This window comes from Ovis aries, chromosome 22, assembly GCF_016772045.2.
Source record: "Ovis aries strain OAR_USU_Benz2616 breed Rambouillet chromosome 22, ARS-UI_Ramb_v3.0, whole genome shotgun sequence".
In the NCBI taxonomy this organism is placed as follows: Eukaryota; Metazoa; Chordata; class Mammalia; order Artiodactyla; family Bovidae; genus Ovis; species Ovis aries.
In genome coordinates this window covers 15325788-15351406 of record NC_056075.1, presented here as the reverse complement: position 1 = coordinate 15351406, position 25619 = coordinate 15325788, and the positions used below count along the sequence as shown (strand labels likewise).

The following is a 25619-nucleotide window of genomic DNA, read 5'->3' as shown; positions in this document are numbered from 1 at the left end:
ATGAGTTCTCAAGCTCTGCCCATAACTTTGAGCCAAAGCTCATGATACCGACCTTTCTTCCACATCCTGTATCAATTAAAAATTGATTAAATTAAATTAAAAATTTCTTGTATTCCTAGGCTTTGTTACAAATATCACTATTGGGAATTCCCTGGTGGTCTAGGGGTTAAGAATCTGTCTTTCAAGGCAGAGGACTCAGGTTCAAGCCCTGGTCAGGGAACTAAGATCCCACATGCCTTGGGGGACTTAAGTCCATGCCACAACTACTGAGCTCACAGGCTCTAGATCTCGTGCTTGGAAACAAAAGAAGCCCATGTACTGCAACAAAGACTCAGAGCAGAGTCCCCCCAAAACCAAACAAACAAAAGCAAAAGTCACTATTTTTTCTTGTCTTTTGCTTTATCTCCTGCTACTATTTCCATTAACTTAGTTTATATTCACGGCACTAAAATACTTGTATTTGAAAGTAACAGTATAAACATTCATCACACAAGAGGACTTGGATGTTAGGAATATTATTTTCTATATAAGCTCTTCCTAAATTGGGGATAAAGAAATATTCTTACATGGCTGTTAGTGGAAGTTTGGAAGAAGTCAAGACCTTCCATACGTTACGTTAGTTTATAGATATGTTTAAAATTTTCTTTTGTACTTTGGGACTTCTCAGAGCTTTAAATGTGTTAAGCTGTATTATAAACCACCAAGGGGGCATTTAGAATGATGCCGATTTGACTTTTTGTTCTCCAAGTGCCAAATTAGCATCTTTTTAATATTCCCTGATACAGTTTGGGAACTGGTCTATATGATGGAAAAATGAGTAGTCCATTGATTTTCTTATTTCACTTAAAATAAGAAAGAAATCTTGAGTGTCTAAGACTGTTGTCTGTCTTAGGCAGCTTGTGCAGTACACTGTTTTGAGGATGAATGCCATCTGTTTTCAGAATTGACTGAGGTATATGGAGCCTTTTTGCCCTTACAATGTGACAGCTTGGTTCCTCACACCGGTGGAAGGATGGGGGTGGAGAGAAAAGGAGGGATAGAGCTGTGGTTACAACTGCGTAAGACCAAGTCAACTCCAAGTCACTTCCTCTGTCTCGGCTCCAGCAGCACCTCTTCTCATCCACTGTGGTCTCATCCGGTGCCTCCTTCAGCATAACCTGAAGGTTGCCAGGGTAAATGAGAAACTCTGTGCTGTGTGTTAGTTGCTCAGTTGTATCCGACTCTGCGACCCCATGGACTGTAGTCCCCCAGGCTCCTCTACTGGAGTGGGTAGCCGTGCCCTTCTCCAGTGGATCTTCCTGACCCAGGGATCAAACTCGGGTCTCCTGCGTTGCAGGCCGATTCTTTACCATCTGAGCCACAGTACAGTACTGTGAACTTAGTAATGAGAAACTAAGTTGACTTTGTAAGTTATACAAATAACTTTACAAAGTTATTTTGTAAGATTGGGAAGGAAACTAATGGAGCAAAGAAACCACACAGGTTTGTGACAGTGACTGTAATTGAGCCCAAAGACTGGTTCATGACCAGACTGAATGCATTTTCATGACTATAGAAGGAATGACTGTAATTGAAAACCAATATTCATAATAGCTCCAGAGACCTTCCTTCCAAACAGCCGGAACCACTGAGAGCTCCCTGTGGAGTGGACAGGATTCCAAGCAGCCGGAACCACTGAGAGCTCCCTGTGGAGTGGACAGGAAGCAAGCATTTTGGTTTCCATTTTATTTCAAAAAATAGTTATTTATTTGGCTGTGCCGGGTCTTAGTTGCATCATGTGGGATCTTTAGCTGTGGAATGTGGGATCTAGTTCCCTGACCAGGGATAGAACCTGGGCCCCCTGTATTGGGAGCAAGGCATCTTAGCCCCTGGACCACCAGAGAGGTCCCTTGGTTTCCATTTTAGATGAGTTAACTAAAATTGGCTTTGGGCAGTGCAGCATAGTCATGTTTATAGGCCTATGTGCTTATTAATTAATCGAGTTCTTCAGGGTATGATCTCTACTCATTAAGAACTGTATGGATGTGGGGAAAGGGGAAAGAAGGGCCTTTACATATGTGACTCTACTAACATTCCAGAGCAGAAAATGTTTTAATTTGTCAGAACCATGTTAGAACTATGAAAAGTACATGAAAATCAATCCTTTGAGTAATTTAAGTCACAGTGGTATTTGTTCTGTGACACTAGAAAAGATAATTTCTCCCCCATAAGATAGAAAAGGGCTTCCCTTGTGGCTCAGCTGGTAAAGAATCTGCCTGCAATGTGGGAGACCTAGGTTCGATCCCTGGGCTGGGAAGATCCCCTGGAGAAGGGAAAGGCTACCCACTCCAGTATTCTAGCCTAGAGAATTCCATGAACTGTATAGTCCATGGGTCTCAAAGAGTCAGACACAACTGAGCTACTTTCACTCACACATGACACAAAAACATAGCAAAGAAAAACTGAATACTCTGTACAACTCATTTGACAATCCCACCAACAGTGTCACCTGGTAGTGGGGTTTATGACTCAATTTCCAAGCAATCTCTGCCCTCCTTCCTCCATAAGCAGGTGGCTCTAGTTACACCTGTGTCTGTCCTCACCACCTCATCTAACCCAGTCCTGGTGGACCTTTGGCTGGAGTGTCAAAGTACCTGATGCGTGTGTGTGTTCAGTTGCTCAGTTATATCTGACTTTTTGTGACCCCATGGATTGTACAGCATGCCAGGTTTCTCTGTCCATGACAGGCAAATATTGGAGTGGGTTGCCATTTCCTTCTCTGGGGATCTTCCCAACCCAAGGATCCTGATAGTTTAGGGTTAACAAAAAACTCACTCAGTTTAAGCTGCCTCCTAAGGGCTGTTGCCACTACAAATGAGGTTTGGAAGAACTCTAGTTATGACTATCTCATTTGGGAACGTTTCTTTTAAACTTACAAGTTCAACAGTTCGGCAGCAATACACAGTAAATTAAATAACTCCCTGAGAGTCACACAGCACTTTAGAAGATGAAATAGGATTTCAGTTTCCAAAGTGAAGATTTCTAACACATCAGCTAGTCCCTAATAAGTGTAAAAGCATTCAGATTACAATGCTTCCATTTTCACTTTAAGTGAAAATGCTTATATTAACTTGTTTCTTTCCAGATGTGAGAAGTCACCATTTTCATACAGAATAATAATAGGACCTACTTTGAGCCAGACACTATGCTTTATATGTATGAATTTACATTATGGCTTTATACATATTAACTCAGTTAAGCCTCACAGTCATCCTTTGTACAATATGAATAATATCATAATTTTTCTCACTTTACAGATAAGAAACTAAGGCACAGAGAGGTTAAGTAAAAACTGTTCAACATCACTCAGGCAGAAAGTTGACAGAGCTGGGAAAATGAACCTTGGTGGTCTAGTTGTCCAGTGTGCTTTCACAAGATAAATCTGGAGAATCATACTACGGAGGAGACAGGGAAGGCTGCAGCCCTTTCCCCTTACCTGGTAGAGGCTGACGTACTGTTTCCGTAGCCACTGCTGTCTTTGGTCAGGGAACTTCCTCATCTTCCTCACCGCTCTAGTGAGCTCCAACAATCCACTGAAGAGCATCTTAGCTGTGTGCTTTGGTGCCACAAAGTGCAATAATCTATTGTCCGTGGTCTGCAGCCCGTAGAGCAGTGTCACGCCAGTCTCTGAGAGAGACATGTTACTCAGTTTGTTCTGAACACACACAGTGTGTATATCAATGTTAGGGTGTCCCATGTACACAGCCTTTGCTGAAAACAGATCCAAGATCCCCTCCACCAGGCCACTTAATCCAGCATTGCCCAGTAACGGGAATTTGCCAGGCTCAGACGTGTTACTGAGCACACCAAGTTTTGCTTTAGCACTGGCTGGGGAAGCAGTGGTGGGTTTTATCCAGGTCAAGGTGCTATTGTCAGGCTGAAGCTGGAGGAAGCAGCGGGCAGAAAGGTGCGTGTCCTGATCATAGTGGATGACTGTGGCCCCCTGCAACAGGAACTGGTGCACATCAGCTTGGATGGACAGCACGTACCATGGGATGAGCTCTATCCCATGGTCAAAGGCTTTCTGTGGCTCTTCTGATCCATGAGAGTCCCATTCTTTGGGCTGCTCAAAGATGTCATTTTCGGAATCCAACAAATCTCCAATTATAAACCTGATAGAAAGAGTTACAAATTTGATCTGTCTTATAACCAGAAGTAACAACAACAGAAATCTTTCACTGACGCTGGACATCATTTTTAATTTCATTATAAATTCAAATTAGCACAGAAAATATAACATGTTAAAAGTCATAGAGTGATTTTATATAGTGGTATTCTAAAATCTTATATTTAACAACCTGTCTAACCATAGGCTTTGAGGCCCCATGGACTGTAGCCCGCCAGGCTCCTCTGTCCATGGAATTTTCCAAGCAAGTGTACTGGAGCAGGCTGAATAAAGGAACTACTATTTTATTATATTTTTAATATAAATAACAACAGTCTTCATTATTTATTAGTCTTTCCTCTTGTGTTAAATACATACATTTTTGCAATTAATATGACCTACTTGCAAAGTAAGTTTTATTATTCTTTAAAATTTTTTTTAATTGGAGGATAATTGTTTTATACTATTGTATTGACTCTTGTGATATATCAACCTGAATCAGCCCCAAGTATACATATTTTTTTAATCTATGCAGGAACTGAGGTTCAGAAGGAGTGAGTAACTGGCTCTAGGTTACCCAGCTCAGAAGAGACCTACCCAAGGCAGGAATTTTGTCTGCCTGACTCTTTCTTCTATTTGGCTACTTTGGTAGGAATGTGCCTAAGGTAGACTCATTCTCTTCAAAGCATGAGGAACTGTTACTAAGAGCAAGGCTTTTCACCGCTTGATCCACAGACATCACTAGCAAAGGGGTGAGTAAAATTGAGGAATTGGTCCATACATCCCTGGGAAGGGATGTTCCCATCACCTTGGGACACTTGGGCAGCTGACAGCCTCTTGGTGAGGTCTGAGAAGCGGCCTTGGGCTTCTCGGACTCTCAGTCTAGATCCTGGTCCCCGAGCAAGATCCCACTCCTGCTTTCAAACAGCAAAATGTTCTTCTTCCTTGCCTCACATAAACAGGCATTCTTAAGAAAGAAAAAAAATCCACAAGAGATCTTACAAATCTGATGATCAGAAGATCCTTTTCAAATAATCCTCACTGGAAATCACCCAAATGTCCAGCAACAATCAAATATACAAATAAAATTTGATGTATTCATATAACACCTGCCTGCACAGCCACGAAAGTAAGCATGCAATGGTTAACCACCTGCGCAACACGGACAAATCTTAAGCAAGACATACAGGCACACATACTGTGTGATTACCTTACTGTAAATTTCAAAAAAGGAAAAATTACACTACATTGTTTAGAGAGGCATAAAGTGGTAAACTTATAAAGAAAAACAGAATGTATTATCACAAAATTCACAGCAGTGAATTTTTCTCTAGGGGGAAAGGTGGTGACATAATTGAGACAGGAAAACAGGGGTTTATAGGTACTGATAATGGGTGGTAGCTACGCATGTACTCACTTGAAACTATTAAAAAAATTAGTTAAAATTTTTTTCAGAATAGTTTTATATTAGGAGAGAAATTGCAAAGATAGCATACCCCATATCCAGTTTTTCCTATTATATTAACATCTTACATTAGGGTGGTGTATTTGACACAATTCATGAACCAATACCACAAAACACGACTATTTATTAAAGCCCATACTTTGTTTAGTATTAGTCTTTGTTAGTATTAGTCTTACACTTTGTTTAGTATTTATATTAGCCTTTGTGGCACGATCGGTGGAGTTATCGCCTTTGTCTGTTAACCGGAAGATTGGTGGTTCAAGCCCATCCAAGGATGCCCTTCTCTGTGTACCTTTGGGCTTCCCTGGTGGCTCAGACAGTAAAGAATCCACCTGTAATGCAGGAGATCTGAGTCAGAACCCTGGGTTGGGAATATCCCTTGGAGGAGGGCATGGCAACCCATTCCAGTATTCTTGCCTGGAGAATCCCCAAGGACAGAGGAGCCTGGTGGGCTGCAGTCCATGGGGTTGTGAAGAGTCAGACATGACTGAGTGACTTAGCACAGCACAGGACACACTTTGTTTAGATTTCTTTAGTTTTTTACCCTTGTCCCTTTTCTGTTGCAGGATTCCATCCAGGGGCCCATATTACATTTAACCTTCATATTTCTTTATGTCATAGTTTCTCAGACTTTTCTTGATTTTATGATCTTGACGGTTGAACAGTGGTCAGGCATTTTGTAGAATGACCAACAATTCAAATTTGCCTGATAATTTTCTTCTAATTATTCTGGTGCTCTGGGTTCTGGGGAGGAAGACCACAGAGTCAAAGAGCCATTCTTGTCGCATCATATCCAGGGAACATACTAGCAACAGGACTTATGCTGTTGATGCTGACCTGGCTGAGGTAGTGCTAGTCCATGTCCACATAAAGTTACTTAAAAACAACAACAACCTCCTTATACATTGTCCCCTTTGGAAGGAAGTCATTGTGTGCAGCCCACACATAAGGAAAGGTGAGTCTGTTCTACCTCCTAGAGGTCAGAGCATCCACACAAGTTATTTGGAATTCTGCATGAGAAATTTGTCTCTTCTCCCCGATGTGTTTGCTTAGTTATCACTTACATACGTGGACTTGTGAATATTTATGTAATATTTTGGGTTATAATCAAAGCTTCCCTGGTAGTTCAGACAGTAAAGAATCTACCTTCAATGCAGGAGACATGGGTTTGAGCCCTGAGTTGGAAAGATTCCCTGGAGAAAGGAATGGCTACCCACGCCAGTATTCTTGCCTGGAGAATTCCATGGACAGAGGAGACTGGCAGGTGACACAGTCCATGGGGTTGCAGAGTCGGATACAACTGAGCGATTTTCACTTACTTACTTGGGTTATAATCTAATACTATTTTATTTTGCTACTCAAATTGCTCCAGCTTTGGCCAACAGAATATAACTTTCTGTTGGCTCTTGTGCATCTTTGATATAACTTCATTATTTAGTTGTGTTTTTTATTTTTTTTCTCAGCACTTATTTACTTTTTCTGGCACAAGATACTCCAGGCTCATCTTGTATGCTTCCTGCCCCAGTCTTGGAAGCAGTCATCTCTTCAAGGAGCTTTGCTTTCTTTCACTGAAGACTCATTAGAAATCAAGATCTGAGTTCTAGGTGCAAAGCCATGCTTTTTAATGCACTTTTCTTAATGCGCAATTGCAACCCACTCCAGTACTCTTGCCTGGAAAATCCCATGGACAGAGGAGCCTGGTAGGCTGCAGTCCATGGGGTCGCTAAGAGTCGGGCACAACTGAGCGACTTCACTTCACTTTCACTTCTTAATGTTATATCTCACCATACAAAGTGAAGAAAGAATGAGAAAGGAAGAAAATCTTTTGTGTTTAAATTACCACAATCCCTCTGAAATTTCTCTCAGTAACAATGGGAAGCCAATACTCAGGTTCTCCTACATAATATTTCTGTCCTTTCTATACATATATTTAGCAAGATGGTTAGGGGCACAGCCTCTCGTCACTTTGGGTTTAATGTTAGACTCTACTTCCTCTTCACTGTGTGATCTAGTCAAATCGCTCAACCTGTCTGAGCCTCACTTTACTCATCTGCTAATGGCAAAAAGACAATACCCACTTTCAGAGAGTAATGGTGAAGCTCAAATGAGAATACCGGTAAGTGACTCAGCACAGACTCTGGCTCAGTAAAGTGCATGACTATATTTAAACATAAAAAAGATCAAGGTCTTATCCTGCCGCTTCTCCTTCCCACTTCCTTTTCTCCAGGCTAAATCAGTCCAGCTGTTCCTCTAGAGGGGGCTTTCCTCAGGGCTGCATCCAAGTTCTTTAATCTTTTTATTTCCTTTCTCTGGGACCATTTCCACATTCTCCCTGTCATACTGCTAGCTGATTTTTTTTTTTTTTTTTCCACTAAGAGCAAGAAGGACTCAATTGGAGAGTATCAATACCCATGAAATGTAACATATGTTAATTTGGACATAGAACTTCTGATTTTAATTTAGCAAGAGAAATCGTGTTTTCCATATTCCATTTAATTTGAGTTCTGAGCTAAAGCAAGTATTTTCCAGTGAAAAACTATGGGCATTATGAAAAGTCGTGTCTGGAAAAGAAAAATTATGAGGCTTTTCTGGAGCCTGTTTCAACTGCTCAGCTATGATGTAAGCTGGGAGAGAATGGACACTATCTTTCTTAGCACCAGTTCTATTTTAGACACAAAAGAACTAACGCTAGGTGTTAATAATTCCTCTAAAAGGCAGTCTTCTAGGAACTAATGCCCAAGATACAATTGGCAGTTGTAATAAAATAAGATCCCTTTAAAAAGGAAACTAGTAGCTTTGTCTCTTACATCATATAGTGAATTTTATGCACTTCTGTGCCTGATTCTGTCAGGAGACAAGTTTCTGTGGGTTTACAAGAAGGAATTAGGTGGGACTTAAAGAGTTACTCAGGAACCAAGTGGCATCAAAGATGTGGTACTGGCAAAAAAAAATTACCTAGTCAAATTTAGGTCATATGCCTTAAGGAGAGGACCAAGAAGTGAAAAGAGAAGGAAAGTTTATATTCAACCCCTGCCAAGAGGTTCTGAAGCATCCTTCAGTGAGAAACTATAAATTGACAGGTAGACCCCTTTCTAATGGTCCATGATGAAAATCTGTTTAAAAATATAGCTCATTTAAAAAATATTTACTTTTAAAATATTTATTTACTTGGCTGCACTGGGTCTTAGTTGGGGACATGGGACCTTTGACCTTCATCGCGGCATGAGGGCTCTTTCAGGTGCGGCATTTGAACTTCTAGATGCAGCATGTGGACCAGGGATGAAACCTGGGCCCCCTGAACTGGGAGGGTGTAGTCTTAGCCACTGGACCACCAGGGAAATCCCTGAAGATCTTACATTAGGGGAAAAGTGGGCTACTTATCAGGCTTCCCAGGTGGCACTAGTGGTAAAGAACTCATCTGCCAATGGAGGAGACATCAGAGACTCAGGAAGATCCCCTGGAGGAGGGCATGGCAACCCACTCCAGTATTCTTGTCTGGGGAAGCCCATGGACAGAGGAATCTGGTGGGCTATAATCCACAGGGTTGCAAAGAGTCTGACATGACTGAAGCAATTTGGCACTAATTTTCTTCATAACATTTTGTTACTCCTGCAAAGTTAAAAGGATTACATAAATATGACTCATCAAGTGATAAGCCTAAATTTAATTTTGTAAGACAGGAAAAGGTACACCTTTTCCAAAGGACTTGCTATAGCTGTACCCTGTAATAAAATTGAGAATTTAAACTTTGCTTCTGGCAAATTCTTGCTTTTAATTAACTTAGCACTTTCCTCAGCCATAGACAGCTTCTAAATTAAAGCTGCATAATGCAAGGACTTTAAAGCCAGCCTGCCTGAGGTTAAATTCTGGCCCTGCTAAATGTGAGACCTTGAATGAAATAGAATTGCTGGGAGGATTAACTAATTTAAATGTAAAGTATTTAAAACAGTGTTCGTTTAAAAGTAGGCTCTTGATAAATAATAGCATGTCAAATATTAGTAATATTATCATGGCCCAGTTTGTGTGTGCAAAGTCAATATCCTAAAACACAGCCACCCAAACAAACACTGCTTCTTTGTAAAAATGGTGTCCAAGTTTCATGCTGGGACTCAAGTGATAAACAAGCTTAAACTGAATGTCGTGCATGCATGCTCAGTTGCTCCATTCTGTCTCTTTCTGAATCCACGGACTATAGCCCGCCAGGCTCCTCTGTCTATGAAATTAATCAGGCGAGAATACTAGAGTGAGTTGCCATTTCTTCCTCCAGGGGATCTTCCAACCCAGGGATCAAACCCAGGTCTCCTGTATTGGCAGGTGGATTCTTTACCACTGAGCCACCTGGAAAGCCCTTGAATGTTGTGCAGATAGTGGGAAAATGACTTTCTTTGTTACGGTAATAGAAGCAGGACTGGGTCTTTTGTACTGGCCAAGCAGATAGGAAAAGAGAGAAAGAGAAAGGGTCCTGGGTATCCCTAGTCCCAGAAACCCCTAGCAGAGCCAGCCTTGGGGTGGGAGGAGATCGAGTTAAGGTCTTGGTTGGGCGGAGGCAGTCAGCTGTCCCTAAAGGATGTCGTGAGGTTGATGTTTATAACGCTGTACCATTCTTCACGGAGAATAAGTGACTGGTTTCCTATCATTTTATTATTTCATTTGTGCACATAAGTGTGCGTGTGTATGTGTGGCAAGTCCTGGTATCTATGATCTTTTCTCAGATACTCTACTTCCTTATGCTTAGCTTTTTAAAAAACTCTTTATTTTGTATCGGAGTATAGCTAATTAACAATGTTGTGATGGTTTCAGGTGAACAGCAAAGGAACTCACGCTTAGCTTCCTTATTTCTATCCTTGTGGGATCATCTTTCAGGGAAGTGTCTGAGGTTGTTGGGATGGGAGAGCAGTGAATACTCTATATTCTCCCATAAAGAAGGGCAGGGTGACTGAAAGCTGCTTCTCAAATGGTTACTGTTGCCACAGGTGCCCATACCTTAGTTCAGTTCAGTTCAGTTCAGTTCACTTCAGTCACTCAGTCGTGTCCGACTCTTTGCAACCCCATGAATTGCAGCACACCAGGCCTCCCTGTCCATCACCAACTCCCAGAGTTCACTCAGTCTCAGGTCCATCGAGTCGGTGGTGCCATCCAGTCATCTCATCCTCTGTCATCCCTTTCTTCTCCTCCTGCCCCCAATCCCTCCCAGCATCAGAGTCTTTTCCAATGAGTCAACTCTTCATATGAGGTGGCCAAAGTACTGGAGTTTCAGCTTTAGCATCATTCCTTCCAAAAGAAATCCCAGGGCTGATCTCCTTCAGAATGGACTGGTTGGATCTCCTTGCAGTCCAAGGGACTCTCAAGAGTCTTCTCCAACAACACAGTTCAAAAGCATCAATTCTTCAGTGCTCAGTCTTCTTCACAGTCCAACTCTCACATCCATACATGAGCACTGGAAAAACCATGGCCTTGACTAGATGGACCTTAGTCAGCAAAGTAATGTCTCTGCTTTTGAATATGCTGTCTAGGTTGGTCATAACTTTCCTTCCAAGGAGTAAGCGTCTTTTAATTTCATGGCTGCAGTCACCATCTGCAGTGATTTTGGAGCCCCCCAAAATAAAGTCTGACACTGTTTCCACTGTTTCTCCATCTATTTGCCATGAAGTGATGGGACCAGATGCCATGATCTTTGTTTTCTGAATGTTGAGCTAAGGTCTCTGCTATTTGTGATGGTAGGCATTAATTACAATAGCCACCATTTATATGCCTTTATAATGCAAAATCCCTTATTTTACATGTATCCTCTCACATAATCTTTACAACAATCTTATAAATAAAGCATTATAATCATTCCCATTTTACAGATTACAAAATTGAGGCTTGGTAGGCTTCCCAGGTCACTCAGAAGGTAAAGAATCCGCCTGCAATGCAGAAGTCCTGGTTTGATCATTGGGTTGGAAAGATCCCCTGGAGGAGGGCATGGCAACCCACTCCAGTATTCTTGCCTGGAGAATCCCATGGACAGAGGACCCTAGTGGGCTACAGTCCATGGGGTCGCAAAGAATCAGACACAACTGACAGACTAAGCACAGCCCAACAGCAAGATTAAGTCACCTACCCCGGTGACACAAATAGTACATGATGGGGGCAACATTCAGTCCCAGAGAGTGTGACTGCAAGCTTTGAGTTCCGAATCATCCCAAACAGCCTCCCTTCTAAGGTTCTGCCTGAACTCGTTATCTGCTTATATCCAACTTCTCCAAATGGAATAATCCTTTTTAAGCAGTATTTTAGAGAGGGTGGACAATATTGATAATAAGAACTTGTGGCTCCTATATCACCCAACACTCTTCTCTATACACCTAAATAGTTTTAATTTCCATTTTCCTACAATAGTGCCATATGCTACTCTTATGCCTTCATGACTTACACTCACACAAGCAAAACTTATTTATTCTTCATACTAGTGAATTTGAAAAGTCATTATTAATGAGCTTTATAGGTCATATGAAATGTAACTGGACCACTTTTAGAATTTCAGCTCAGTTCAGTCGCTCAGTTGTGTCCGACTCTTTGTGACCCCATGAACTGAACCACGCCAGGCCTCCCTGTCCATAACCAACTCCTGGAGTTCACCCGAAGTCACGTCCATCGAGTCTGTGATGCCATCCAGCCATCTCACCCTCTGTCGTCCCCTTCTCCTCCTGTCCCCAATCCCTCCCAGCATCAGAGTCTTTTCCAATGAGTCAACTCTTTGCATGAGGTGGCCAAAGTACTGGAGTTTCAGCTTCAGCATCATTCCTTCCAAAGAAATCCCAGGGGTGATCTCCTTTAGAATGGACTGGTTGGATCTCCTTGCAGTCCAAGGGACTCTCAAGAGTCTTCTCCAACAACACAGTTCAAAAACATCAATTCTTCGGCACTCAGCTTTCTTCACAGTCCAACGCTCACATCCATACATGACCACAGGAAAAACCATAGCCTTGACTAGATGGACCTTTGTTGACAAAGTAATGTCTCTGCTTTTGAATATGCTCTCTAGGTTGGTCATAACTTTCCTTCCAAGGAGTAAGCGTCTTTTAATTTCATGGCTGCAATCACCATCTGCAGTGATTTTGGAGCCCCCCAAAATAAAGTCTGACACTGTTTCCACTGTTTCCCCATCTATTTCCCATGAAGTGATGGGACCAGATGCTATGTTTAGATGCTCCTAATCTATAGGAACTAGAAATAAAAAGAAGTCGAGGGTTCCACAGTGACAAGAAATGCCTTCAGCACTGCAGGAGGAAAGATCCTGCCCTGCAGTTGATCACGTGGTCAGGCTCACAACCCAGCTCTGCTAGGCACCACTTAGGGAAGCGACTTCACCTCTCCAGGCACCACTTTCTCAACTGTACACGGAGATGATAAGTTGATGCCCTTAAGATCTCACTGACATTTTGAGATTATTTCAACCCTGTTCCTTTCCTGCTGAGGTCTTGAATTTCTTATGAATTATTTCTGGGGTTTCTGTCAATGTTTTGAGTAGGTATTCTGGCAGGAGTAGCTGAGATGTTTGAGAAGAATTATTAGAGCACCCTACAGGTTGGGTGAACCAAATGACCATGAGATCATCCCTTCTTTCTCTGATGTAATTTTCACAGGGTTGGTGGCTGCCATAGGAAAGGGACTGGAGGTTACTGTTTACAGAATCTTTATTTCAGCCAAATCAACAACAAAACACAGTTCCCTTGGGTTTTGAGATCTGGAAATCCCTTTTTCACACACAGCCCTGTACTGGATATTTTAATGCAGGACTCTGGATCAGAAATGGATTCCCAAGTCCTGGCAGATGGTCCCAGGAACAGTGCTTGCTGATCCGGTTTCAGTGAATTCTATTAAACACCCCCACCCTCATCTCTTAAACACCCCAACCTCATCAGTAGTTCTTTTCAAAATAGCCATCATGTAGGGTAAGGAAATTTACCAGTACTGAGGTACATAAATTTCAATGTCAGGATTTCAGCCTGACTTCTTGGGTTTTGTAAAAGAAGTATTTGCAGTTTTGTGCTTCTTTTCCCCTTCCAAGAGTGCTTACAAGCGGCGTCTAGAAAATGGGAAGTAGAAAAGCAGTGATCTTAGAATGTAGATGATAAAATGATTAGGGAGGGGACAAAGGAACAAGCAGAGAATTGAAAATAATGATTTCAAAAGAGGTGATGGTATGAGGTATGAAATTTGAAGGAAATCCAGTCAAAAGGAAAAAGACGGTAAACAAAAACTCAGAGGCCTGGTCTCTGAGTCTCAACCAAAAGTGAAGTGAAGTGAAATGAAAGTCATGTCCACGACTCTTTGCGACCCCATGGACTATACAGTCCATGGAATTCTCCAGGTCAGAATACTGGAGTGGGTAGCTGTTTCCTTCTCCAAGGGATCTTTCCAACCCAGGGACTGAACCCAGGTTTCCTGCACTGCAGGCGGATTCTTTACCAGCTGAGTCACAAGCATTCCTGAAAGTATTTTTAGAACACCTATAAGTAACATATACATCTACACACACACGCACAGCCCCAAGTGAAGGTTGTTATAAAAAAAAAATCATATGAAATTTTATCTATTCAGAGATGATATATCCTTTATTGGAGGATTTAAGGAAGGAATTTCAGCCAGATCTCAGTATGAGGAACAGGTATGCTTGTCCCAAACATCTGTTTGATTTTTCTTACAAAGACTGTGACTCCTGATTCCCTCTTTTTCATGGTCACTATCTTAGAACAAAATTTAGTCACTGTAAAGACTGCATAGTATACGTTTCTGTATGCTTTATTTTTTCCTATCCTGCTTCCCTTTTCCCTTCATACCTTCGATTATTTACATTTATTCTTATAAGCATCTACAAAATATTTTGTGGGAGGATGTAGATATATACACAGATACCTGTGTATAGAGACAGGTAGACAGAGGTAGATGGAGATTAAGGAGTTAAGGGCTATGAGAGGCCTCTGTGCTTATTTGTAGATGGTCCTCTCTCTGTTTATATATGGTGGCACCAACATCACAAAAATTAGTGAGAAACTTTCAAATAATCTTTGACTTGAGACCAACTTAAAAAGAACAATCGGTAGAAACTACTTGTGAAATTTGAGCTTTAGGGATGTGACACCGTGGTAAGGGCAATATTGGTTCATTTTGAGCACCTGGATCCCCTATGGGGGAATGAGCTAGGAGATGAGGTTTGGAAAAAAGCTCAAAGACTTTGGAAAAACCGCGAATATAGGTTCATCTCTTTAATAACAATGCTTGGGATTCAGGCACAAGGTGTTCATTTCTGTGTTCACAACTGATTCTGAGGATCCAGCACTACAATTCCAAAGGAATTATTTTCCAGAAACACTGTCTCTTCCCCATGTAGGCTCATACACACACAGTCATCCAGGAAAGACTTTGCAAAACAAACAGCGATGTCTTACAAGGACTGGGAGACAACTGCCAGGTATGACTCGTGAGTATGCCACACAAATAGAACCTTTTGTGGCCAAGATGTCAAAGCCAGCAGATGTTCTGCTTTGGGCTCATGCTCAAGGATTCTTCCAGGTGGACCAGACTCTGCTTTGAGTTGGGCTTGACCATGAGTAAATGGCCTTGAAGAGATGCAATGCCTACCCTAAGACCATTGATTTCTGAACTTCTCATTTGGTCTTGGGTTAAGCAAGCATGTCATGGGTAGACTGCAGTGCTTGGCAATAAACAGCAATCGAAACAGCCAAGCAATCACAATGCTGCAGATGCCCCCTGAAAGCGAGATCCTGGAAGCACTGCAGTGCTTCTCAGTCATTGATGAGCTGCCTTAGAATCATCAGAAGCTGGGGGAGCTCTGAGACAGTGCTGATTTCTGGGTATGACTGACTCCAGGCCTGCTGCTGCTGCTGCTGCTGCTGCTAAGGCGGTTCAGTCGCGTCCGACTCTGTGCGACCCCATAGACGGCAGCCCCCCAGGCTCCCCCGCCCCTGGGATTCTCCAGGCAAGAACACTGGAGTGGGTTGCCATTTCCTTCTCCAATGCATGAAAGTGAATAGTGAATGTGAAGTCACTCAGTCGTGTCCGACTCTTCTTGACCCCATAGACTGCAGTCAACCAGGCTCCTCCGTCCATGGGATTTTCCAAGCAAGAGTACTGGAGTGGGTTGTCATTGCCTTCTCCACCACTAAATCAGAATATTTGATTTAAAAAATGTTAATATTTGCCCCATGCCTTACCCAGTAACTAATAAACCCTTTTTTAAAAATTAGCTTTTTAATTGAAGTATTGGGGCTTCCCAGGTGACACAGGGGTAAAATTAGCCTGCCAGGGCAAGAAATACAGGAGATGCCAGTTCAATCCCTGGGTCGGGAAGATCCCCTGCAGGAGGAAATGCAGCCCACTCCAGCATTCCTGGCTGGAAATTCCATAGACAGAGGAGCCTGGCGGGCTATAGTCCATTGGGTTGCAAAGAGTCAGACACAAGTGAGCAACTAACATACATACACAAACACATCAAAGTATAGTTGATTTATAATGTGTACTCTGGACACTATTGGAGAAGGGAATGGCAACCCACTCCAGTATTCTTGCCTGGGAAATTCCATGGACGGAGGAGTCTGGTGGGCCACAGTCTGAAAGTGAAAGTGAAGTCAGTTAGTCGTGTCCGATTCTCTGAGACCCCATGGACTGTAGCCTACCAGGCTCCTCTGTCCATGGCATTTTCCAGGCAAAAGTACTGGAGTGGGTTGCCATTTCCTTCTCCAGGGGATCTGCCTGACCCAGGGATTGAATCCAGGTCTGCCATGTTGCAGGCAGACGCTTTAGCATCTGAGCCACGAGGGAAGCCGGGCTATAGTCTATGGGGCTGCAAAGAGTTGCACATGACTGAGCAACTAACGCATACATGGATGCTATTTACAACCTGAAACCAAACTGGAGTAGGGAAAAGAAGAAATGAGAATCCCAATTTTTAAATCCCATGTAAAACATCCCATGTAAAACTTACTGCCATCGGGCTTTATCCTTCAGGGAATTTTTCCCTGAGCTGCTCCCTTCACTGGAGCTGTCCTCCTCCTCTGTCTCCAGACTTCGACTGCAGCTCCTGATGATCTGAAAGATGCTGTTGACAGTGGACTCCTTCTCTGAATTCTTTAAGCCATTCTGTCCCACTCGTTGTAAGAAATTATCTTGTCCACTATAATCGGCTACAAACTACAGAGAAATATATTGAGGATTCGTTATCGCAGCTTCACATACTACATCTAAATAACCTACTTGGCTAGAGAAATGAAATCATAACAGTCATAAATAATGGCATTTGTGCCTATTTTATTGGGGGGAAAACCAACCTCCAGGAAAAACATTTTTTCCTTTCACCACATGAAATACCAGACTTACTCTTGTTTCTATTAAGACAACTTCAGTCCCTCTAGGAATCAACACTCCACTTCGAGTTTATAACACAAAAAGCAATATTATTTCAAGGTTCCCTAGGGATAAGATTAGCCACTTTACAGAGGAAGGACAGAGTTATTTTATTCCTGTAGTGAGAATTGAGAAAAACCATGACAGAAATCTATTATTCTATGGAACCAGATAAAATTACTGGGGCCCAAGGAAATGATCAAGGAAGGGGGACATTTTACTTTATTTCCCATATATCTTAACAGTAACACAGAGGCTTCTTGATGATTTATAAGCTCTTATTGTCTGTATTTGTAACCAGGGAAGTATCTCCCATCAGAGGTCAGAGGGATGGCTAGGCCATGAGATATGGAGTTCCCTACTTCTGAGATGTGAGGCAGCCAGTGCGGGGACAGCTTGGGGGGCTTGCTTTAAGCTTTCTGCTTAACTTCTTGCACTTTTTTTTTTTTGTTATTTAGTCACTAAGTCATGTCTGACTCTTTTTGACTTGTGGGCTGTAGCCTGCCAGGCTCCTCTGTTCACGGGATTTTTTCAGGCAATAACATTGGAGTGAGTAGCTTCTTCTTCCTCCAGGGGATCTTCCCAACCCAGGGATTGAACTTGTATCTCCTGCACTGCGGGCAGAATCTTTACTGCTGAACCACTGGGGAAGTCTCTTCTTGCACTTTATGCCCTCTCTCGCAAGCCAGGGAGACAGAAGCCAGTAATGCTGCCAGCACCTGTCAGGGGCTCTAAGTCTCCCTGATACCAGGTAATTCTTTTGCTCCCAGGGGACCTGGAAGAGGCTGCAGTTTTAGGAGAGTCTTCCCACTGTCACTAAGAAGGGGTATGAATGAGGGTGAGAAAGAGACAGAGAGAAGGAGAGAGGGGGAGAGTGTGTGTATGTAAGGTCAACAGTGGGTGCTGGCATCATGGTGAGAATGACTTTAGATTCCGGGCATGGGACTCCTCAAATTTCTCCATAAAGTCTCCCACCTTTCAATTCCTTCTTCCATTTCTAAACACCGTATAGAAAGGTGTCTGTATATTCTGTTTCTCAGTGCCTCTTCTCTGCACTGCCCAACACTCTGAGTCTAAGCTCATGTGGTCCTTCCCATGCTGGGGGTTGGGAATGAGCAGCAATGGGCTGGGGACAGCATGATCAGGAGCCCAGAGAGCATCCTTAGAGGACACACCAGATTCCCAGAGTGGAGGAAAAAAAGGCAGCACTGACTTCCCCTCAGTCTCTCTTCCACTGACCCCAAAACGTTACTGCTCTCATCTAACTTCTTATATCCCCTTCACCCATTTGCACCTAACAAGAGAGGAAAATCCCATGAACTTTAAGAAAAAACACCCAGGAAAACAACACCATTTGTACATTGCCCCATTAAAGCTAACTTAATATAAAGCCCCAACAGTGCTAGTTGGCCTCTTTTCTTTGGAATGTTCAAGACCTAGTAAAAGTGAAACTGTCAGCTGCTCAGTCATGTCCAACTCTTTGTGACCTCATGGGCTGTAGCCTGCCAGGCTCCTCTGTCCATGGAGTTCTCCAGACAACAATACTGGAGTGGGTTGCCATTCCCTTCTCTAGGGGATCTTCCCGATCTAGGAATCGAACCCAGGTCTCCTGCATTGCAGGCAGATTCTTTACCGTCTGAGCCACCAGGGAAGCCCCCAAGGATCTGTTACTCAACACAACTGTGACAAGGGATAACCCTGGGCTCAGAGATGTCTCTCTTCTGGCTTCAGTGTGTGACAAGCCAGGAGGCAACAGTGACTCTTCAGATCATGAGAGTTTTGAAAGGTCTCACCTCCAGAGTTTCTTCCTGTGAATTGTACCTCGGGCAAAGCTTCATGAGGCCAGAGGCTCCATCCAGCACCTCACAGAGCTCCTTCAGAAACACCCCGCAGAAGGGAACCACCTTGCAGCCGGGGATGTGCAGCGCTCGGGTCACGACCTTCCTGTACTCGCAGGAAGACTCGTGCTGGGCCATGGCGTCCTTCAGGCTCCTCATGGTCTCCAGGTCAGACTGGTCCATAAACTGCCACATTTTTAAAACTTTTCTTGACCTATGGCAAGTCAGAGACATTGTTTTTAGGCCAAAGTGGAAATAATACCATTTATAGTAAACAGCTTAAATTCTGTATGAAATTCATTTCTGTTTATGTTTCCTTTCTGTTTTAATATTTACTTAGGATTCACATTGCCACCTACTTCCGCAAGTGATGTGAATATTACTTTCATAAATTGAAACACGAAATTAAACAGAGATATATACAAAAACACACGTGGGGGGAGCTAAATTCGGAAGGTGGGCACTGAACTTAAGTTTGAGTTTTTCTGGTTTCCCCAAAGGGAAACCTGATGGGTAATATGGTTTTTACAAATATTTATGGAGGATCACTCACAGAAAATGTGTTCCATCCACTCCTCTTGATCTTTTTTTTTTTTTTTATTTTAGTTTTTTATTTTTTAAATTTTAAAATCTTTAATTCTTACATGCATTCCCAAACATGAACCCCCCTCCCACCTCCCTCCCCATAACATCTTTCTGGGTCATCCCCATGCACCAGCCCCAAGCATGCTGCATCCTGCGTCAGACATAGACTGGCGATTCAATTCACATGATAGTATACATGTTAGAATGTGATTCTCCCAAATCATCCCACCCTCTCCCTCTCCCTCTGAATCCAAAAGTCCGTTATACACATCTGTGTCTCTTTCCCTGTCTTGCATACAGGGTCGTCATTGCCATCTTCCTAAATTCCATATATATGTGTTAGTATACTGTATTGGTGTTTTTCTTTCTGGCTTACTTCACTCTGTATAATCGGCTCCAGTTTCATCCATCTCATCAGAACTGATTCAAATGAATTCTTTTTAACGGCTGAGTAATACTCCATTGTGTATATGTACCACAGCTTGCTTATCCATTCATCTGCTGATGGACATCTAGGTTGTTTCCATGTCCTGGCTATTATAAACAGTGCTGCGATGAACATTGGGGTACATGTGTCTCTTTCAATTCTGGTTTCCTCGGTGTGTATGCCCAGAAGTGGGATTGCTGGGTCATAAGGTAGTTCTATTTGCAATTTTTAAAGGAATCTCCACACTGTTCTCCATAGTGGCTGTACTAGTTTGCATTCCCACCAACAGTGTAGGAGGGTTCCCTTTTCTCCACACCCTCTCCAGCATTTATTGCTTGCAGATTTTTGGATCGCAGCCATTCTGACTGGTGTGAAGTGGTACCTCATTGTGGTTTTGATTTGCATTTCTCTAATAATGAGTGATGTTGAGCATCTTTTCATGTGTTTGTTAGCCATCCGTATGTCTTCTTTGGAGAAATGTCTATTTAGTTCTTTGGCCCATTTTTTGATTGGGTCGTTTATTTTTCTGGAATTGAGCTGCATAAGTTGCTTGTATATTTTTGAGATTAGTTGTTTGTCAGTTGCTTCATTTGCTATTATTTTCTCCCATTCAGAAGGCTGTCTTTTCACCTTGCTTATATTTTCCTTTGTTGTGCAGAAGCTTTTAATTTTAATTAGATCCCATTTGTTTATTTTTGCTTTTATTTCCAGTATTCTGGGAGGTGGATCATAGAGGATCCTGCTGTGATTTATGTCTGAGAGTGTTTTGCCTATATTCTCCTCTAGGAGTTTTATAGTTTCTGATCTTACATTTAGATCTTTAATCCATTTTGAGTTTATTTTTGTGTGTGGTGTTAGAAAGTGATCTAGTTTCATTCTTTTACAAGTGGTTGACCAGTTTTCCCAGCACCACTTGTTAAAGAGATTGTCTTTACTCCATTGTATATTCTTGCCTCCTTTGTCAAAGATAAGGTGTCCATATGTGTGTGGATTTATCTCTGGGCTTTCTATTTTGTTCCATTGATCTATATGTCTGTCTTTGTGCCAGTACCATACTGTCTTGATGACTGTGGCTTTGTAGTAGAGCCTGAAGTCAGGCAAGTTGATTCCTCCAGTTCCATTCTTCTTTCTCAAGATTCCTCTTGATCTTTTAAACATAACTGGATGAGGCCAGTCCTGCAGTGATGCCCACAAAGCCTGTTTTGGCCTCTTCTATTGAACTGCTTCAACTGACATTAAGTCACTGGCCTGTCTTGAGGGACCTTATCTTAAAGTATTATTTGCAGAACGGGATGTTAAATGAGAGTCTTCCTATGTTTAAATTGCTGCTAAGAACAACAGCTGACATTGAACCCCACCTTCTGAAGTGAGACAGCGTGTTGTCACCAGGAGACTCAAAGTGTTCTCCCTGCAGAGGTTTCCCACCCTGCATGAGCAGAGAGCTGGGTCTGAGCAGCTAAGCGGAGACTTCTTTGCAGAGGGTTGTCAGGACATGGTAAGTGAGAAGGAGGAGACCTCCCCAAGTTCAGGGGCTTCAGGGAACTTCATGGAGAGGCTTGCCCATGTTCTGGCAGCTTGTTGATCATGTGGACTGCCTGGTGTGTGACTTCCTGGGAAAGTTTAAACACGAGAGGCTGCCTGGGGCCGCGGGATGGCTATGTGAGGGAGAAGGATCTGGTGGGAGTGCTTTGCGTCTGCAGAGCCTGGGTGGGCAAAGTGCTGGGGCTTTCTGTGAGTCTGGAATGGACCCTGAGAGGCAGCAGGGCTTGAGTTATCTTGAAAGGCTTCCCTCCAAATAAGGGGGCCCTAGTGGAAAGAGTCTGTAAGGGTAGGACTTCCAGAACTAAATGCTGTGGGGGAGGACTGAGTAGTCGGCTGGGGGTGTACCACCCCTCTCCAGGTGATGGTACGGGGGGTTGCTTCTGGACAGAAATTGGGGGGAGTTAGGGGAGGTAAGTAGGAAGTGACCCTGAAAAGACCCCACATGGCTCTCTGTGGGGTTGCCAAGGCCGGATCACAGCGGCCCCAGTCAAGTTAGACTGGCTCCCTTTACCCCTCCTCCCTTCTTCTCTCCTATCCTGCCCATATTTTCTGCAGGAACCCTGAGCTGGAGACAGAGGGAGAGAAAAGATAAATTATATCTTCCCACCCTACTGCAGCTTTTTTTCTTTTTTACTGCAGCTTTCTGAGACTGGTAGGGCTGTGAAATTGGGGAAAGGGTGAAGCTTTTCTTCCTTTTTTTTTTCTTCCCAGGTGGCGCTAGTGGTAAAGAACCAACCTGTCTGCCAGTGCAGGAGACATCAGAGACACAGGTTTGATCCCTGGGTTGGCAAGATCCCCTGGAGGAGGGTATGACAATCCACTCCAGTATTCTTGCCTGGAGAATCTCATGGACAGAGGAGCCTGGCGGGATACAGTCCATGGGGTCACAAAGAGTCAGACACGACTGAAGCGACTTAGCAGCAGCAGGAGCGTGGCATACAGGATCTCAGTTTCCTGACCAGGGATTGAACCCATATCCCATGCAGTGGAAGTGTGGAGTGTTAACCACTGGACCATCAGGGAAGTCCCTTTACTTCTTTTTTTGAATTTTTAAATGAAAACTTGAAGCTCTGATTTATATAAGACTGGATTAAAAAATCATTGCTGCTGCTGCTGCTGCTGCTAAGTCGCTTCAGTCGTGTCCGACTCTGTGTGACCCCATAGAAGGCAGCCCACCAGGCTTCCTCGTCCCTGGGATTCTCCAGGCAAGAACACTGGAGTAGGTTGCTATTTCCTTCTCCAATGCATGAAGGTGAAAAGTGAAAGTGAAGTAGCTTAGTCATGTCTGACTCTAGTGACCCCATGGACTGCAGCCCACCAGGCTCCTCCGTCCATGGGATTTTCCAGGCAAGAGTACTGGAGTGAGGTTCCAGTGCCTTCTCTGAAAAAATCATTAGGTAATATCTAAGACATCCAAAAGACATCAAGAAGTACAACACAACAAACACTCATGCATCGACCTCTCAGTTTAAAAAAATAAAGCATTCATAATATGACTGAGGCCCCAGAGGACTCCTCCATGAACACACCCGCCTCCCTTCCTCACCACAAGGGACCATGACTGCAACTTTATTGCGCTCCTTCCCTGACAATTCCTCATACTTTCTCAACTTGGGCAGATATTGCTAAGCAGTTTGTACAATTGTTGTGCATTTTAAACTTTATACAAATGATGTCACACTGTAGGCAACCTGCCTACGATTCTGGGGTTCACTAGCGCTCAAGGGCATAGGTGAAGGAGATGACTTATTAACTACACAAGTGATGGGGAAAGACACAGGGGGCCCAAGGTACATTCCAGAGTTCAGGGGAAGAAGAGCCAATCAGCAGGTTTGAAAGACAGTGAGGTCAGAAAAATAAAACTGTCTCCTGATTTCACCCCACTGGGTTCAACTTGTCCTACAACCAGTTCCTTATAAGGTGGTGAGAATCCATTTGGGGTCAAGGAATGGAGGTTTAAATAAATGAAGTGAACACATGAATGAGACTTGGTTCTCATTATCTGATCATCATTTTTTTCCTGAGTCATGATATGTGGGTGGGGCAGGAGACAAACCTTAGTAAAGAGCAATGGGTTTCTGTTAGACTGAGAACTGACACTTTTAAAAAAGAAACTTTATTTCTTTTCATGAGTAAAAAGGTATGCCCATTGTAGGCAATCTCGACAATACCAAAAATATAGAAAATCCACTCACAGCTCTTCCAACCACAGACAACAGTAGGTTTATCTCCTTCCAGTACTTATCCTATTTGTGACTGTCTGGTCTAAATATTTTATACCTTTTGTTGCATAAATATTGCTGAGGTTATTAAGTATGGACAGCTTTGTCCCCAGGTAGTTTTATATATTCTATGTTACTTGATGTCCTATGATATTAAAATTATTATAAACATTGTTTTTGGTGATTAAATCATACGCCAGTGTGTGGATGCATCATGCTATTTCCTTCACTTTTCTATTATTGTTCATTGGGTTATTTTATTTTATTATTTTAAAACCAAGGTGTCATTGACATGTGGGTTATTTTATATTGCCATTAACATTGAGTAAATATTGCTGCATGGAAATCTTTGTACTTCTGCTCATTTCCTGTAAACAGCTGAGACTTTAGTTTGAGAAAGCAGAATGTACAAAGGTGACAGAAAAGCAGTCACTTCACAATAAGGTTGTGCCCCCTTCTCCTCTAATTGTTTTAAAAATAAAAAAAATTCAGTTATCTTGATGCAGTTCAATTACTTGTAATCTAAATACTTTCAGACTTGAAAGTGCACATGTGAGCTCTTCTTCCACAATCATTCCATCATAAGGACATCTAGTAACTTACCTCCTGTATCTACTGTTCTGGCTGACGAACTATTAAACCTGGTAGTTTAACCCATCTATTTGTAAAGACTAATTCAGCCTTAAGCCAAATATAGGAGGGTAAAACTAGGTAGCAGTGGGTTTGGGGTAGCCAGGAATCAGTGGTAAGGTTTAGCTGCTTTGACATTATTTCTCATCTAAGAAAGAATTACCTGGCTCTATAGACTTCCCTCTCGGCTGCGCTCTGCACGTCAAAGTAAAAAGTTGGCTTAAAGCTCAACATTCAGAAAACGAAGATCATGGCATCTGGTCCCATCACTTCATGGCAAATAGATGGGGGAAACAGTAGAAACAGTGTCAGACTTTATTTTTTGGGGCTCCAAAATCACTGCAGATGGTGACTGCAGCCATGAAATTAAAAGACACTTACTCCTTGGAAGAAAAGTTATGACCAACCTAGACAGCATATTCAAAAGCAGAGATATTACTTGGCCAACAAAGGTCTGTCTAGTCAAGGCTATGGTTTTTCCAGTGGTCATGTATGGATGTGAGACTTGGATGGTGAAGAAAGCTGAGTGCCGAAGAATTAATGTTTTTGAACTGTGTTGTTGGAGAAGACTCTTGAGAGTCCCTTGGACTGCAAGGAGATCCAACCAGTCCATTCTAAAGGAGATCAGTCCTGGGTGTTCTTTGGAAGGAATGATGCTGAAGCTGAAACTCCAGTACTTTGGCCACCTCATGCGAAGAGTTGACTCATTGGAAAAGACTCTGATGCTGGGAGGGATTGGGGGCAGGAGAAGAAGGGGACGACAGAGGATGAGATGGCTGGATGGCATCACGGACTCGATGGATGTGAGTCTGAGTGAACTCCGGGAGTTGGTGATGGACAGGGAGGCCTGGTGTGCTGCGATTCATGGGGTCACAAAGAGTCAGACATGACTGAGAGACTGAACTGAACTGAACTGAACTGATAGACTTCCCTGGTGGCTCAGCTGGTAAAGAATCCACCTGCAATGCAGGATACCTGGGTTCAATCCCTGCATTGGGAAGATCTCCTGGAGAAGGGAAAGGCTACCCACTCCAGTATTTTGGCCTGGAGAATTCCATGGACTACAGCTCATGGGGTTGCAAAGAGTCAGACATGACTGAACAACTTTCACTTTCACATGGACTTCTTGGATTTTGAATTCAAACTAAGTTGGGTCTAAAAGTCACGTTTCCCCAAGGCCTCCATTGGGCATTATGAGGCTATTCTTTGTATCAAGAGACTCTCTAATACATGGTACATGGCAGACAACCTCCAAGATGGCCTCCAAAGATCCACACTTCCTGCTGCGGTGTGGTCCCCACCCACAGTGAGCCAGTGCTGGTCCTACATGATCAGTATAATATGGCAGAAGTGGACA

The 25619-nt window shown here is 42.9% G+C and overlaps 1 protein-coding gene across 5 annotated transcripts in view; it reads right to left on the bottom strand.

Moving 5' to 3' along the window:
• PLCE1 (phospholipase C epsilon 1) overlaps positions 1–25619 on the bottom strand; it is a 374028-nt gene that overhangs the window by 71473 nt on the left and 276936 nt on the right. For all 5 annotated transcript variants that reach the window (XM_060405024.1, XM_060405025.1, XM_004020045.6 and 2 more), the window contains 3 exons: positions 18812–19070; positions 16600–16805; positions 3476–4151 (listed from right to left, as the gene is read on the bottom strand). In XM_060405024.1, coding sequence (XP_060261007.1) covers positions 3476–4151; positions 16600–16805; positions 18812–19070 — 1141 coding nt within the window. The remainder of the gene's footprint in view (positions 1–3475; positions 4152–16599; positions 16806–18811; positions 19071–25619) is intronic.